At 37.9% G+C, this 15,674-nt stretch overlaps 1 protein-coding gene across 1 annotated transcript in view; it reads right to left on the minus strand.

The window, feature by feature from the left end:
- Window positions 1-15,674, minus strand: part of Atp8b4 (ATPase phospholipid transporting 8B4 (putative)) — a 205,962-nt gene that overhangs the window by 157,882 nt on the left and 32,406 nt on the right. Inside the window, exons 3-5 of the mRNA XM_077800146.1 lie at window positions 7,383-7,496; window positions 4,518-4,616; window positions 1,561-1,622 (exon numbers count right to left, since the gene is read on the minus strand). Coding sequence (XP_077656272.1) covers window positions 1,561-1,622; window positions 4,518-4,616; window positions 7,383-7,496 — 275 coding nt within the window. The remainder of the gene's footprint in view (window positions 1-1,560; window positions 1,623-4,517; window positions 4,617-7,382; window positions 7,497-15,674) is intronic.

Here is a 15,674-nt window from a genome sequence, read left to right on the forward strand (position 1 = left end):
CACTGTATATATTTTAACACCCTTTATATGAGATGATACAAAGTAATGAAACTGATTATCAAATGTTCCTTGGAGAATTAGTCATAACATCAGATATAACTTCCATTACTTGAGACAGTCAAGACATGCAATGAATACTGCTCAAAGCCACATACCACATTAGCTTACAAAGAATCACCATGCCTTAAAGAAATAACAGGCCACGTGGAAATGCTGGCAACACACCAGACTCCAGGCAGAGCACGTTATAGTAGCTCAACCCTCACAACAGCTCCATCCATGCATGGGACCCCATCATAACCCCACTTTATACACAAAGAATTTGATGTTTATAGAGGTTAGGAACTTGCCCAAGACCACAGAAATATTCAGAAGAATGAAACCCATACTTAAGTCCCTCCAAGTGCAAAACGCATGCTTTTAACACCACTCTATGGTGGCAACAATTCAAAACCTGCTAACACTGGAAATGAACCAGATGGTTCCAGCATCTTTATGGCTTATCCTTGTCACACCAGAATTATGCTTTCCAAGGCTCTGTCTCTACAACTCTGGTTTTAGAGTAAGATCATCTTTCTTCATTAAGTACCATTTTGTAAAACAAGACAATAAAAAAAAACTATAGGAATCCATTTCATTAATAGTATCAACCAACATACTAGTTACAGAAAGAGATTAGTTACATTAATCTTACTCTTTATTATCTCAGCTACCTAGCCTCTCTTGATATGTCTATCACTTTATGGAATCTTCTCTCACATGAGGTTGATTTTCTCTATTATTTTCTCTTTTAAAATTATATTCTTCACAATATCTAAATAATTCAAAAATCTTTGGCTGGTGTGATTTACTGTCAGATTATGAATTAAAAATACATTATAAATTTACTTTGCCACCTGTTACCATTAGCAAAAAGAGGGGACAGAGAGAAAGCAAATAAGAAATGATGGAAAGAAACTTTGAAATTTACTCTTGTCAAGTTTTCTGGAGATGTTTTCAGGGTTGTTGGTGTATAAAAGCACACGTTATAAAGCATTTATGATTCTAGTACTGTTCTGCAAATATTTCTCCATTAATGGATAAATTTAAATGCAATGAAAAATTCATGATATAGTGGATAGTATATTCTAAATTCAACTCTCAAGGGAATACAACATTCTTATTGCTATCACTTGACACAGTAATGTGCCAGAAGTCTCTCTAGCAATCTTCCCCAGAAATTGCCAAATTTAAAAACTCAAATACTCATGAAGTCTACAAAACATGGCATGTATGCCACCTCTAAATAGTGTTCTATCTAGAAATAAAAAGTGACAAAGATATGTCAGTGTCCCATAATAGAAAGCCACAGGAATTCAAAGCAAAAGTTGAGTGAATGGTATAAATACTGGTTGAGTATGAAAAGAAGACATGAAGATGGAATGGAATTATATTTCAGCAGCTAATAAACTAAAGGAGGGAGAAAGCAAAAATTTAATTAGAAAAGAAAGCCACCAGTTGTCAAGACCAGTCTTGGGGACACAGAAATCATAATAATAACCCAAAGAATGCATTTCTTACTTGCTGTCAATGATCACTTCAGACTGCCGATTATTCACTTGGTTATCACTCTTGTGGCGGAACTGGAAAATCAAAGTATTCATGAGATAATATATTAAATCACACTTGGTCAACCCAAAGGGTCAATGGAAATATTTTGAGTGCATGTATCTGGACAATGTCTCCATCTGCCTAAGATGAACACAGTTATACTTACCTTGAACCCAGCTGCATGTTCTAAATCTAAATCAACAATCAGCTCACTAAAACTCATTCTAGGCGTCACCAGTGGAAGAAGTCTAGCCACATGCTCGACTCACAATTCCAATTCTCACACATTTTTAGTCACTTCTAAGAAGACAATGTGTTCTTTCCTCTGTCACATAGTACCAGAGAAAACCATACATTAATTTTGATGACTCCAACCAAGAATGGGGACTTCCATTTCTCTCACATATGTGCTCAATACTTTATTGGAACATCACTGATTCTGTTTTATGGATTTCTTTGAAGTCAAGAAATTACTTGTAACAACATGTATTTTTATTCTCCAGAAATTCTAATTGTTAACAGTGATCTTATGAAATAGCAAGCATTTAAAACAAAAATCAGAATACAATACTGAACCACATTTGGTGTGAATTTATATTTTATGCCCAAGAGATCATATTTCCAGTAATGTAAATATCTTATATTGCTTGAAAGAATCCATGTATTATAAGCTCCTCACTAGACTCAGAAATTAGTATCCATTGAGATAAATGTTTCTACATGAACTTTCAAGATCATATTATTTGTTAGTTATTCCAAGTTGTTAGAACAAGGGTAATAGATAATAGTGTAAATTGTAATAGACTGAAATAGAGACAACATTATTTCAGCATATTAGCTTACATACACATATGAACGGGGATAATTTTAGAAGACATGAAACTTTGATTTTATAGACTGTAATCATAAAGATAAGTGACTATTCTTTTCTATTTTAAATGTTGTATCAATAGCACAACATATAAAATGCTTCAACCAAATCTTTTCTTTTTAACATCATTTCAAAACCCATCGCAATCTTTCTATTATGCTATCCCTGATACATATAATTGCACAGTATTACACAGGTATAAGTTAATGGATATTACCAGTAAAAATAAGAAGACAAAGCTATTTAGCATTTTTAAGATTAAAATAATTTAAATATTATAAACTTTTAGGAGTAAATTGAGCCTGCCCATTCACTGATATGTAAACTTCTTTCTACCAATAGAACACTAGAGATGGAAACATTTTTCTGAGTACATGGTTTAGTGGGGTTGCCAAACATCCTCTGTTTGCTCCTCCATGTCTTTACCTTAAATTTCTCTATTCTGCCCTGTGCCCATGGGAAGTTGTCCCCTGTGGTCTTTGTTTCTGGTTGCCCTTGGCCAATAGGTGGTACTGAAGATCAGAAAGCCAGAGAAGAGTAAAATGAGAGTATTTATTGCCCTGCTTCCTTCTAGTTGAGTTAGCAATGGCTGTGTTCTCTACAGATAGCCCCAGCTGCAGCAAACAGCCCCAGCTTTAGCTCCAGGGCTGGTAACTGCTTCCTTCTTTTCTTCTTCAGGCCTAGTAGTTATAATAGTAGGGCAGCCCATGATGCTAGCCTAGGTGCTTTTCCTTGTAAATGACCCCTTCATTATTAAACTCTCCAGTCTTCCCCATTTCAGAGTGACAGCTATCTCCTGCCAAGACAGAATATCTTACTGATGAAGATATTCAACTATTGCACTAGCATATTATCACAAAAAATAAAAGCACTTTCAAACATTAACTATAGTAAAATCAACAGGAGACTTCATGTTTAGTCACAGCTGTATGTAATCTGAAAATACTCCTCTAAATTGAATAGTTAAGCATCATAGAAAAATGCCAATTAGCTCACCACCTCCCCAAAATCTGAGCAACCCACACTCTGGGCTTCAGGATGGAACTCCCACTTTTGCTCAGGCTTTGCAAAAAGGTTTTGGTATTGGAACAGATGGAGTCTAGAAGGATTAGAGTTGGTCTTCTCAGGCCCAAGCTGACTCCTTTTGACAATTTTTACTCTAGAAATAAATACAAAGTCTTAGAGGGGATCTGCTCCAGGCACGAAGGGAGCAGAGGACCAGCATTCATAGTGTACTCACAGTAAGCCCAGCTATCTATCTGGTGCTCATTTTATCCTTCACCTCATTTTGTCCTCCTAACAGTGCTTATGTCATTAGCTCCATCACACAAAAAAAAGGAAGGGTCAGAGGTCCACTTACTGCTATGATAGTCAATGGTATGGTAAGATGTCTTCCTCCATGTTTTTTCTACTCTACTATTTTTTCTCTTTAATGAAGTGTGACTATAATGAATAAGACCTTTAAGGACATTATTTAGGAACTCATACATCTAAATGAATGCTATTTCCCTGAAATGTCAGGTAATATGGAACAACCATACACTTACTCCAAAGGTATCATTGACCAAATTCAACCTCAAATGTCAGAGTCACAGTGTGCACCATGAGATTGTTTAGGCATTTTGAAACTTCTTGTATAATGAGCACAATATGTAAGAGTGTCTAATGTTTACCAACTCCCAAAACTTAGACAAAGACATCTGATAAAGGATAAATAATACCTCACTGTGTGAATGCATGTTGTGTTCTAAATCCAGTTTGCTTTTCAACAAGTAGGCAGTATTATCCTATGCAAATTGCAAGCTCTCTATGAATTTTAGTTTCCTCATCTATAAAACAAAGGAGTGTGTCTAGATATTGAAAGCCTCTTGCTTTTAAAGAGGCACAGCTTCTATGACACCAATATTAGCAGATAACAAAACAAATAGAAAAATATTATTACGTGGTATTCACCAAAAAAGTTTCATCCAAAACTTCAAATAGATCTCCACTTTCTATCTCTGAGATGTTGCCATTGGAACTGAGACCTCGATCATGCTCAAGAACAAATACTCACATAGTCATCTGTGGCATCTTTGACAGCTGTCATAGTTATTACCAGAACCAGAGGCACGATGGTAGTAAACCAGGTTAAGGAGGAGATTTCTGGAATTAGCTGAAATAAATATTTCAAATAATTTAGGGCTGTTAGCTTTAAGAAATATATTTTCCAATTTTGTTATTTAATTCTATAAGACTTGGCAGAAATTAATGCAATTATATCCTGTTATTTGTACAAATGTAGAATAACCCAATAATTTCAGTGTTTGCATTTGATAAGACACATAGGGTAGAAGCATCATTCTGCTAATTTTCAAACTGAAAAAAAATGAAAATTCTAAAGCAAGTTGAGAAGTAAACTTTTCTTGAAATTTTTCACATATGGTGGTCTTTCTCCATGTTGTTAAATGTCACCTGTCTTTCTCAGCTTCTCATCTAACTTTTAATAATTTTACCAACGCCTTCTCACACCAGTTCTCAAAGAAAGATCCTTTGAATATCTACCTTGCACCAGACACTGAGCCAGGTATTTTCCATATATCATTTGATTCCCAGAAAAATTCATTCAGTTAGATTATGTGCTATAATTATTTTTTCACTAGTCCATAGGGTTTTTATTACACATATTTTATAAATAACTAGAAGAGAGGCTTTCAAAGGTTCCAAGTGCAAACAAATGATTAATGTTTGAGATGGAAATGTTTATTACCTAGGTTTAATCATCACACATTGTATATACGTACTGAATTATCACACTCTACCCCATAAAGATGTACATTATTGTGTGTGAATTAAAAGTAAAGACAATTAAAAACAATAAGAAAACAAAATAAAACTCCTCTGAGGAGGCAGTAAAAATGTTGGACTAGTACAAAAGCTGGATCCTATTCCTAGTGTCATGCAAAAGTTTAAAGGAGGTTGGTCTGAACCATCTCAAATGTACTTTCCAAATATAAAATTGTATGAACTAGGGGCTGGGGCAGGGGCTCAGTGGTAGAGCGCTCGCCTAGCACACGTGAGGCATTGGGTTTGATCCTCAGCACCACATAAAAATGAAATAAAGATATTGTGTCCACCTCTAACTAAAAAATAAATATTAAAAGAAATTGCATGAACTGAGGCTTTGACCACAGGTAAGAAAGCCATCAGAGAAATGGATCCTAAGTTCTGCAGTGGTGTGAAGGGTTACACGAAGAAATGGATTTTACATTTTCTTCAATAAATGGTAAGTTGCTCATTAATTGTGCTCATCTGTTTGTTTGTTTTATTTTTATTTGGGGGTTTTTCCTGATTGTTTCTCAACTATATCCCTATTCTTAAGGAACTCTCCTATCTCCTCCGCTTTCAGTCCTCATAATTTTGTTGGGTGATTCCATTCTGGCTCCCATTTTGGCACATGATCTAGGTCAAGCCGATCACTGTCTCAAATCCTTGAGCCACAGTGATCAGTTTAGTAATGAGAAATAATCTCAAGATATTTGCTAGAGATAAAAGGTAATATCTCTCCCTCCCTCCCTCTCTCTCTCTCTCTTTCTTTCTCTCTCTCTCTCTCTCTCTCTCTCTCTCTCTCTCTCTCTCTCTCTCTCTCCTCCCTCTCTCCTCCTCTCTTTCTGTCTCTATCCATTTACATATCTATCTCATATTAGAGTTAGACTGGAGAGCAAGGAAGATAGGTCTAAAACTGCCAGGGCCACCAGATACTAAGAATTTACACAAGAATCCTCATGACCAACAGGGATGAGAACAGAGGAAGAGAAGCTACATCCTCATCAAATTGTTACTGCCCAGGAATCTAACCACACTAGAGAGGAAATATGACCCTGAATATATTCACCTTTTGATTAAATTAATTTATATTTCTGCCACTTTCCACCCAAAGATTCTTAATACAAATAGCTACTCGATTAAAGGAAAATAGTACCCAAAGCTTATAATCTATACTTCACACATCCAACCTATCTTCTACCTCTTCAAACTAAAACAAAGCCCAGCACATTCTGAATCAACCAGTATGATCTGATTAAATTATCCAAAATTAATATATATATATATATATATATATATATATATATATATATATGCATCTTTGTGAATCTAGAGCTTTTTCCCTTCCCAAAATATCAGTGAGAGCTAAAATTTCATTTAAGCTTAAATTTTAGTCAGATGAGGAGGGAGAAATTAACTAATTACCACTCAAAACTGTAAGAATAATCATCTTAGAGTGAAATAACATACAGCAAACATCATTCATTTTCTATGCACATAAAATATGTCATTGTTCTTAGATCAAAATGAAATGTGCCAAATTAAGTACCGCAACCCTCTCAGTCTTAGTCAGCAAAAGCTCTTTGCCTCAACTCTAGCAATCCCCACACTGTCATCGTGAGAGGAAGATAAAAAAAGAAAGGAGGCGGGGCTGGGCATGTGGCTCAAGCGGTAGCGCGCTCGCCTGGCATGCGTGCGGCCCGGGTTCGATCCTCAGCACCACATACCAACAAAGATGTTGTGTCCGCCAAGAACTAAAAATAAATAAATATTTAAAAAAAAAAAAAAAAGAGTCTCCTCTACAAACTTCAAAAATATTTAAAAAAAAAGAAAGGAGGCAATGAACAGTCATTATTATTAGGCTCTGGTTTGGTTCAAATAAAGTGCAAGTCTGCATTTTTTAAATGACCTCAGTGTTTAAAATGATGAATGCCCTGAGTGTTACCCATTCCTAGCACTCCCACATTTGTGAAGAGAAACAGCAACAATAACATTAAAAAATCTGATAAGGATGGCTTTACCTCATCGCAAACATTTAGCAGAGTAAATTAACTTACTTTTCCAAATTATGTGAATATTTTTAAGAGATAATGAAGAACTACAACCCAAACATTACCTGTAATATCAGAAGGAAAAGGAAATAGGCATTTGCCACTCTTTGGAACTGTTCAAATAAATTAATTGGCAAGAAGGTAAGAATGTTGTACTTGGATGTGTGGATACGATTATCCTGAAAAAGAAATAGCATCATGTTAGTATGAAGGCAAGGTGTTGCTCATTATAGCTCTGAAATGTACAAAGATGAGCATGAATCATGCCAGAGTAAGAAAGAGAAGCCAGTTATCTAGGAAATGTTAAACTCTGCGTGGCCCAAGCCCTTCATCTTTCCCAAGATAACATACTCCTCATGCTAGATGAAAGGACTATGTGGTGCCATAAAATCACACTTACTAAAAAATATATCAACTGCACAAGTCCACTGATTAGATATTTTTGCTTTTGTGCATTCATCCCTTTGAGAGGTATTACTTAAGTACCTACTATATGATGGCATTGAGTTCATGCTAAGGCCCATGCATTGGAAGGAATCTGTGTGAAAGTCATCCAGTCCACCTTCCTGAAGCATGGTCCTTTAGGAGCTTGACAAAGGGCCCTCAGAATTGTCTTTGAAGGTCTCCTCTGATGGAAAACTTACTGCCTTTAAAGGCAGCCTGTTCCCATTTAAGAACAGGAATTACTAGAAAAGTCTTTCTTATGAGAAACCAAATCTGCCTCCCCATAATTTCTTGTTATATGCTGAATTCCATCCCTCAGGTCACCCAGACTAAGTCTGTCTTTTCCATGTTGATAATTGGTTTTGGGGAGTTTTTGTTGTTTGTTTTTGGTTTTGTTTGGTTTCGTTTAGTTTGGTTTCAGTACTGGGGACTGAGCCCAGTGGCACTACACCACTGAGCTACATCCCCAGCCCTATTTACTTTTTAGTTTGAGTCTCTCTAAATTGCCAAGGTTAGCCTCTTTCACTTTCAATCCTCCTGTCTCAGCCTCCCAGTTCACTGCGATTACACGCATGCACCACCATGCCCAGTAACCTTCAAATATTTGAAGACCACTCATAGAACTCCTCTAAATCTTCTTTAATCCACATTCCTAAACCTCTCAGTCTTTTTCCATGACCTATTTTGCAGACATTTTTTATTGGTCAGCCTCTTCTTGATCTACCCCAACTTCTCCAAATCTGTCTTAAAACATAGCACCTAAAGCCAAACACAAATTACAGATCTAGTTCAACCAGACCATGCACAGTGGGACTTTGCTGTTCAGTGTTCTGAACTACTATGTTAACAAGCCCTAAAATTTCATCAGCATTTTAGAAACTGTATCTCCATATGTATTCATATTAAGTTTCAATCACCCAAAATCCCTAGATCATTTTTACATAAACAACTATTTATTCAGTTTTCCTTCCCTACACATTGCAGTTATTTTTTAATATCAATGTACAAGATCTTTCATATATTCCTATTATATAAGACTAATAAGAAAAAACATTTTTAAACATTAAGTGTGCTATAATAATATATTTAATATTCCTCCCAGCATTGTATCATCAGAAAATTTTAAGTACATACCTTTTATATATTCTTCCAAAGACAAATACATTAAAAGGGATATGGCCACAGATGAAAATATTGTTCATTTAAAAATAAAGCTAGCTTGGCGTGGTGGCACACTCCTGTTATCCCAGCAGCTTGGGAGGATGAGGCAGGAAGATCATGAGTTTAAAGCCAGCCTCAGCAAAAGTGAGGCACCAAGCAACTCAGTGAGACCTTGTCTCTAAATAAATACAAAGTAAGGCTGGGGATATGGCTCGGTGGTCAAGTGCCCCTGAGTTCAATCCCCAATACCAAAAATAAAATAAAATAAAGCTATAGTAAATTACCAGAGATCTCTCTATAGATCAATGTTAATAACATTTTAAGGTATTATATAAAACATATTAAATACATTTTATTTAACCACTTACAAATCCATTTACTTGTACTCCACTAAGGCTTAACTCTATCTTATCCACAAAAACAGCATGACAAATTCAGGGTGATAAGTCCTGCTAAAATTCAGAGTCAACATGCCCTAAATAGATTTTTTTTTGAGAGAGAGAGAGAGAGAATTTTAATATTTATTTTTTAGTTTTCGCCAGACACAACATCTTTGTTTTGTATGTGGTGCTGAGGATCGAACCCAGGCCGCCATGTGAGCCAGGTGAGGGAGCTACCACTTGAGCCACATCCCCAGCCCCCTAAATAGATTTTTTTAATGAGGTTATTTGTGTTCCTAGTAATCACTGCTATCTGTTTAAATAAAATTAAACCTTCTGCTAAATGACCATTTTGACCATTCAGCAGGTGCTACAAGTTGTGGGAAAGTAAGAAGAGGTTAAGAGAAGAGTTCTCAGCTTAGTGGTCTGATCACTGTAATGTGCTAAAAACTGCTCTATTAGCTGAAGATGAGTAACTGCAGTGTGTCACCTACTTAAGAGCTGGGCTGGAAAGGAAGGATGTAGGAACTGTCAATCATGATGTTTTCCTCAAGGGGGAACTTGGAGAAAATACTGGGGAAGAGGAAAGCAAAGGAGAAAAAACAGTTAACCAAAAGTATCTTATATATCAAATTCTATTTTATTTTTTCCTTCTAAGTTAACACTAAAACAGAGGTTAAGCTTGCATCTTGCTAAAAGGATAGATACAACATCTGTGTCAGTCAAAATCATAGTAAGAACTATAAAGAAATTCTCCTGAATTCCATATAGGTGAGGAGCTAATTTTGTGGGATGAAGTGATAATGTCAACCAGAAACTATGACAATTTTCTTCTAGTTACTTAGCTTGACATATAACAATGATTATGTTTGTTCTGGCTCTGTTGTAACTTAGTCACAGATGATGCAAACCTGCACATCTTTGGCTGGGAGCAAGGAACAAGGGCTCCCCCTCCTGGACAATCTCTGGGTCCATCTACTCCTTGTTCAAGAATCTATTAGTGACAGGACAGACAGATGCAAGTAATGGGAACATGAAATTAAGGGAATAATTCTATAAAATGGGGCCACTATGCTGATCTCTATATGCTTTCTTTTCCAAGAAGCAATTTGCTTCAGCCCTGCCTACCTTAAGTAGCCTGGATATGTTACATTCCTTGGCAAACTACCTCTTATCGGCAGGAGAAATGCAAGCCTAAGATAATATTGATGCGAGGAACCTAAGTTAGCCTAAAGGTGGAAATTTTTGTGACCCTTTTCAGAGATCAGATCCTGAAACTCAGAGAGATAAGGATAATTCCCCCTATCCATAAAATCCATAAGAATTTATGGTTAAGAATACAATTATATCCACTTATTATGGGCCACGGTGACCTAGAGTTGTCATGGCAGTGAGGACTTGAAAGTCCGATGTCATCCTGCTGTCAGTCAAAAGTCAAGAGGTAAACCTGGACAGGACTCTCTGGAAACTTCTTTTTGATCCCCAATAAAAAATGGAGTACAGGAGAAGCACACTGTCCCTCTCCTGAGAGAACCCACTCTCTCCCTTAAGACTATCACCTTTCCCTTCCCATCACTTTAATAAATTCATAACTGTTACTCTGAGTGACATGTCTGAAATAATTTTGACTTATTGCAAGAATTGGGGTTTGAAGGGAGGGGGCTTCATGCTGCCTCAGTTACCTGGAAGGACCTTGGCCTATAACATTAGGAAGACCTTAAATCAGATACATTGATAGTTAGCCATTTTGAGAGCTGGCCTATGGGGTTACCGTCAGATTTTAGTATGACTTACTCTAAAATACAGCACAGAAGATCTTCACCTCTACCATCTTATAACTACTTCTCCACTACAGAATACTAGAAACATCTAAACTAGAAAATAAGGAGGAGGGAGTGGCCCCTGGAGAATCCGTGTGGCATGTCTGGTGCTAATGGAAGCCAGGCTGGAAGCCATGGTGTTAGCTTGTTAGCCAGATGGGCTGGTCAATTGGATCCATGATGAAATAGACTAAAGCACATCATCAAAGACCATGCTGGACCAGGGCAGGCCTTCCAGACAGTGGGAAAGAACCAGCCCTAAGGAGCATGGAAACCACCCACTCCCTACGGGAAACTCACTCCCAAGAGCTCAAAGTGAAGCCAAGACCAATTACTCCTGCAAGACTGGCCATCAGGAAAATGACTCCAAGAGGCACTGTGAGCAAAGGTCTGCAGAGGTACATGTAGCATCAGTAAAGAGCCTTCCACATGGCTCTCAATGTCAGGATGAGGACAACGCATTGCTCCTCTAAAACGTGTTAATAAAGCTCCAAGGTAGACAGAAGATGGCCTGACCTAAAAGAGACTGTAAGTCAGGACTAGAGGGTTCAGCACAAGCTGGACTAGAGGGAGAAGCTCTTAGGAATCCATACTAAGAAATGGAGGGCTTACCAAAAGGTGTTAAAGAAAAAGTTACCTGATGGGATTTTTTATGTTAAAAAATTTCATGGTGGAGAAGAAATTGGAGATGACTAAGAATAGATATAAAAACAGCAACCAGGAGGTCTTTGAATTATTCCAGGTGAGAGATGATGGGCAGCTTCCACCACCAGGGTGATGGCAGAAGGAATGACGGATAATAATAATAATAGCAGATTTTTCCAAGCTCTTATTATATATACTATTCTTTATATTTTATAGCCCATTTTATCTTTAGAACATCCTTATCAAATAAGTACTCCATCATAAAGAGGGAAATCCAACATTCAAAGAGGTTAAGTAACTTACATGAGGTTATGCAGCTTATAAATGGTGCAGCCCAGATTTGAATCCAGGGACTCTGTCTCTACAGCCCCCCCTCTTCACCCCAGTTCAGAATCCTCTGCTGTCAGGATAATCATCCTCTCCTCCCCTCTTCTCAAGCCTGCTGGCACTTTCTTACCAAAGGAACCAGTACTTCCATCTATCTCTTCCTCTCCTGTCACCCCTCAGTCAGATCCCTAGTTATTAATTGCCGATGTATGATTACAGTTTCCTTGTATTCCCTTTCAGTTCCCCTCAAGAGTGATCCCCTTTTCCCCTCATAAAGATCCATGCAGACAAATAGTATCCATAACCACACCCTTATTTTATCCTTCTCAACAGAAGCAGCAGTGGTGAAAGTCTTTTTCCACTTTTCAGTGCTGACTAATAGAAGGGAGAGGGAAAGTAAAAATGACAAATTCCTCAAACAGGCTGTTCTAGTTTAGATGTGAGACGTCTCCCAAAAGCTCATGTGTGGGACAATGCAAGAAACTTTAGAGGTGAAATGATTGGGTTATGAGTGTTTTGATCTAATCAGTACATTAATCCCCTAATAAGGATTAATTGGATGATAACTGTAGGCAGACAGGTGTGGCTGGAGGAGGTGGTTGTCCTTGTTGAATGGAATCTCTCTTTCTCCTGGTATGATGTATTGAGCCTCTTTCTTTGCCACACTCTTCCACCATGATGTTCTACCTCACCTCAGGATACAAAGAATGGAGACAGCTGTCTATGGACTGAGACCTCTGAAACTGTGAGTCCCAAAATGAACTTTTCCTCCTCTATGTTGTTCTTGTCAGGTCTTTTGGTCACAACAGCGAAAAAGCAGTGACTAAAACAGAAACTGGTACCAAGTAGTGGGGTTGATGCTGTGACTAACCTGACCATGTGGTTCAGAAGCTTTTGGAGCCTTTTGGAATTTGTTGGAGAAATTTTGAAATGTTTAGTGATACAAGTTGGAAAAGTTTTAGATTGTTGTAAACAGAGATTAATGGGCAATTCTGGTGGGAACTCAGAAGACCAGAATGTTGATTTGACTGTGGAGAGTAGTGAATGGGCTCATGAGATTTCAGAGGAAAAGAAGAACTCTATTGGAAATTGGACTCGAGGCCATTCATGTTACATTCTGGCTAAGAAATTGCATTTTGCCTGTGTCCTGACACCTTCTGTGAGGCTGAATTTGTAGATGATGGACTTCTTAATCTGGTAGAAGAAATTTCCAAGCAGCATACAATTCAGGAGATGGCATGGATATTGTTGGTGGCTTTTAACAGAAAGCAAGGAAGAAAGACTCAAAAAACTCACAGTTTGGCCAGAAAACTGTGAGTAAAGCTGAGGATAAGGACGTTGTGGTTGTTGAAGTCATTACAGCCACTAAAAAAAAAAAAAATGTTAAAGACTTTGCTCAGAGACAATAAGAAAGATGACTTGTGGGCATCTCAGGAATTAGCAAGATCACACCCATCTCAGGCACAAGGGTATAAAAGTAAAATTCTTTTGAGAAGAAATCATGGGGACACCCTGCTTGTATATGGGTGCCTATGAAGTTATTTCACCATGCTCTGCCACATAGGCACTCAGGTGGCTGAAGCCATAGTCCCTGGAAACTTGACTGCTGCTTGAAATGGCAGCAACCACATGATGCTGGTTTTGCAGGATTACAAGATGCTACAGTCAGGGCCTGAGAGGCCTGGTGAAGTGCAGCAGGGTCAGTAACCCCTGAGAGAACAATGTGTGGACAGGGAAGCTGAAGCTATAGTGGAGATCTCCCAAATTAAGTATCATCATGTATCCCAGATGCTGGACATGGATCTGCAGGACTTGTTTGCCCAGCTATATTTTGGTCTTGCTTTGGTTCCATCCCTTCTTCTATGCCTCTGTTTCTCCCTGGTGGAATGGAAATGTCTACTCTGAGCCTTTATATATTGGACATATGTAACTTGATTTTGATTTTTATAGGGGCTTATGCTGAGAGTTTGCCTTGAGTCTCAGAGGAAACTTTGGACTTGGACTTTGGGGCAATGCTAAAACTGCTAAGACTATGGGAACTCTTGAAAATGAACTAACTGTATTTTATGAGATGGCCATGAGCTTTTGAGGCCCAGCGGCAAAATGTTATTGTTTACATATGAGATGTCCCCCAAAAGGTCATGTGTGAGATCATACAAGAAGGTTTAGAAGTGAGATGATTGAGTTATGAGAGCTTTAACCCAATCCCTGCATTAATCCCTGGATAGGGATTAACTGAGTGGTGACTGTTGCCAGTTAGGGTGTGGCTGGTGGAAGTGAGTCGTTGGTGGATGTGTCTTTGGGGTTTATATTTTGTGAGCTGAGCACTTTCTCTGCTTCCTGACCATCATGTTCTGAGCCCTTTCCTCTTCCACACACTTCTCCATGATGTTCTACTTTGTCTTGGGCCCTGAGGAATGGAGACGGCCATGTATGAACTGAGACCTCTGAAACTACAAGCATCAAAACAAACTGCCTCCTCTAATTGTTCTTATCAGGTCTTTTGGTAACAATAACCAAAAAAAAACTGACTAAAATGTGGGCCATCAATAAAATATTAATAAAATAGAAAACATTATTTTGATAATAAGATTCCCATTTACTCACAATGGGAGTGTACTGCTTTAAAAAAAATAGAAAGTAACACACACTGTGAAATTCACAAACAGAATATTTGGGAAGTTGACCTTGATTTTTCCACTGGAACATAGTGCTAATAATATTTCTCATCTATATATTTATAGAACTATTATGGAAATAAAGTCATAAATGTAAAACCATTTTTTACATTAAATTAAAGCATTTTTACATGAAAGAATTATACATATACAGGATTGTTTGTGAACAACTCCCAAATAATCCCAGGGGAAAAACACATACAATGTACTAGACAGGATAAACTGACTATGCCAAGCTAACAACTCCTAAATATTCATAATTTCATCCAATAAGATTATTTCTTCCTCATGCTACTTTTTTAACATGAGCCCTCTCATCGTTGTTACTCACAATGGCCCAACCATGTTTTCAAATACAGTTGCCATACCAAAGAGAAAGAGAAAGCTTTGAAGAATCTCACATCCATATGTTAATATTTTAACCTGAATGCTCACAAATCATTAGACGAGAGTCACCATGTATACAGAAGACAAAAAGCTAAAAACAGTGACGGACATCAACAACTACCTCAAATGGAAATCTGCCACAATATTTTGAGAGTGTGAGACAAATCAGTACAAAAATAATTTATCAAAAGTAAAGGGAAGGAGATCCAACATGGCGGCGGGCGCGGAGAGATCAAGTCTCTGACCTCTTCAGCTGCGCGGACATAGGGAGTCCTAAACTGTCTAAATGCTGTTTGCTCAGGATCACTAGGCAATGCTGAGCTGACGTGGATCTGGGGCGAACAGTACGGGCCTCTCAGAACACACACCGAGCCCGGATCGGCTGAATTCAAGCTCCCTCCCGTTCGCCTGCTTCTCTCAGCCAAACTGCTGTGACTAATGATCCCGCCGAAACAACTGGTCGGCCCTTCTGAACTTACGGAGGTAAATGCCAACTGAGCCTTCATAGGCAGTGG

This window comes from Urocitellus parryii, chromosome 6 (assembly GCF_045843805.1).
Source record: "Urocitellus parryii isolate mUroPar1 chromosome 6, mUroPar1.hap1, whole genome shotgun sequence".
Classification (NCBI taxonomy): Eukaryota; Metazoa; Chordata; class Mammalia; order Rodentia; family Sciuridae; genus Urocitellus; species Urocitellus parryii.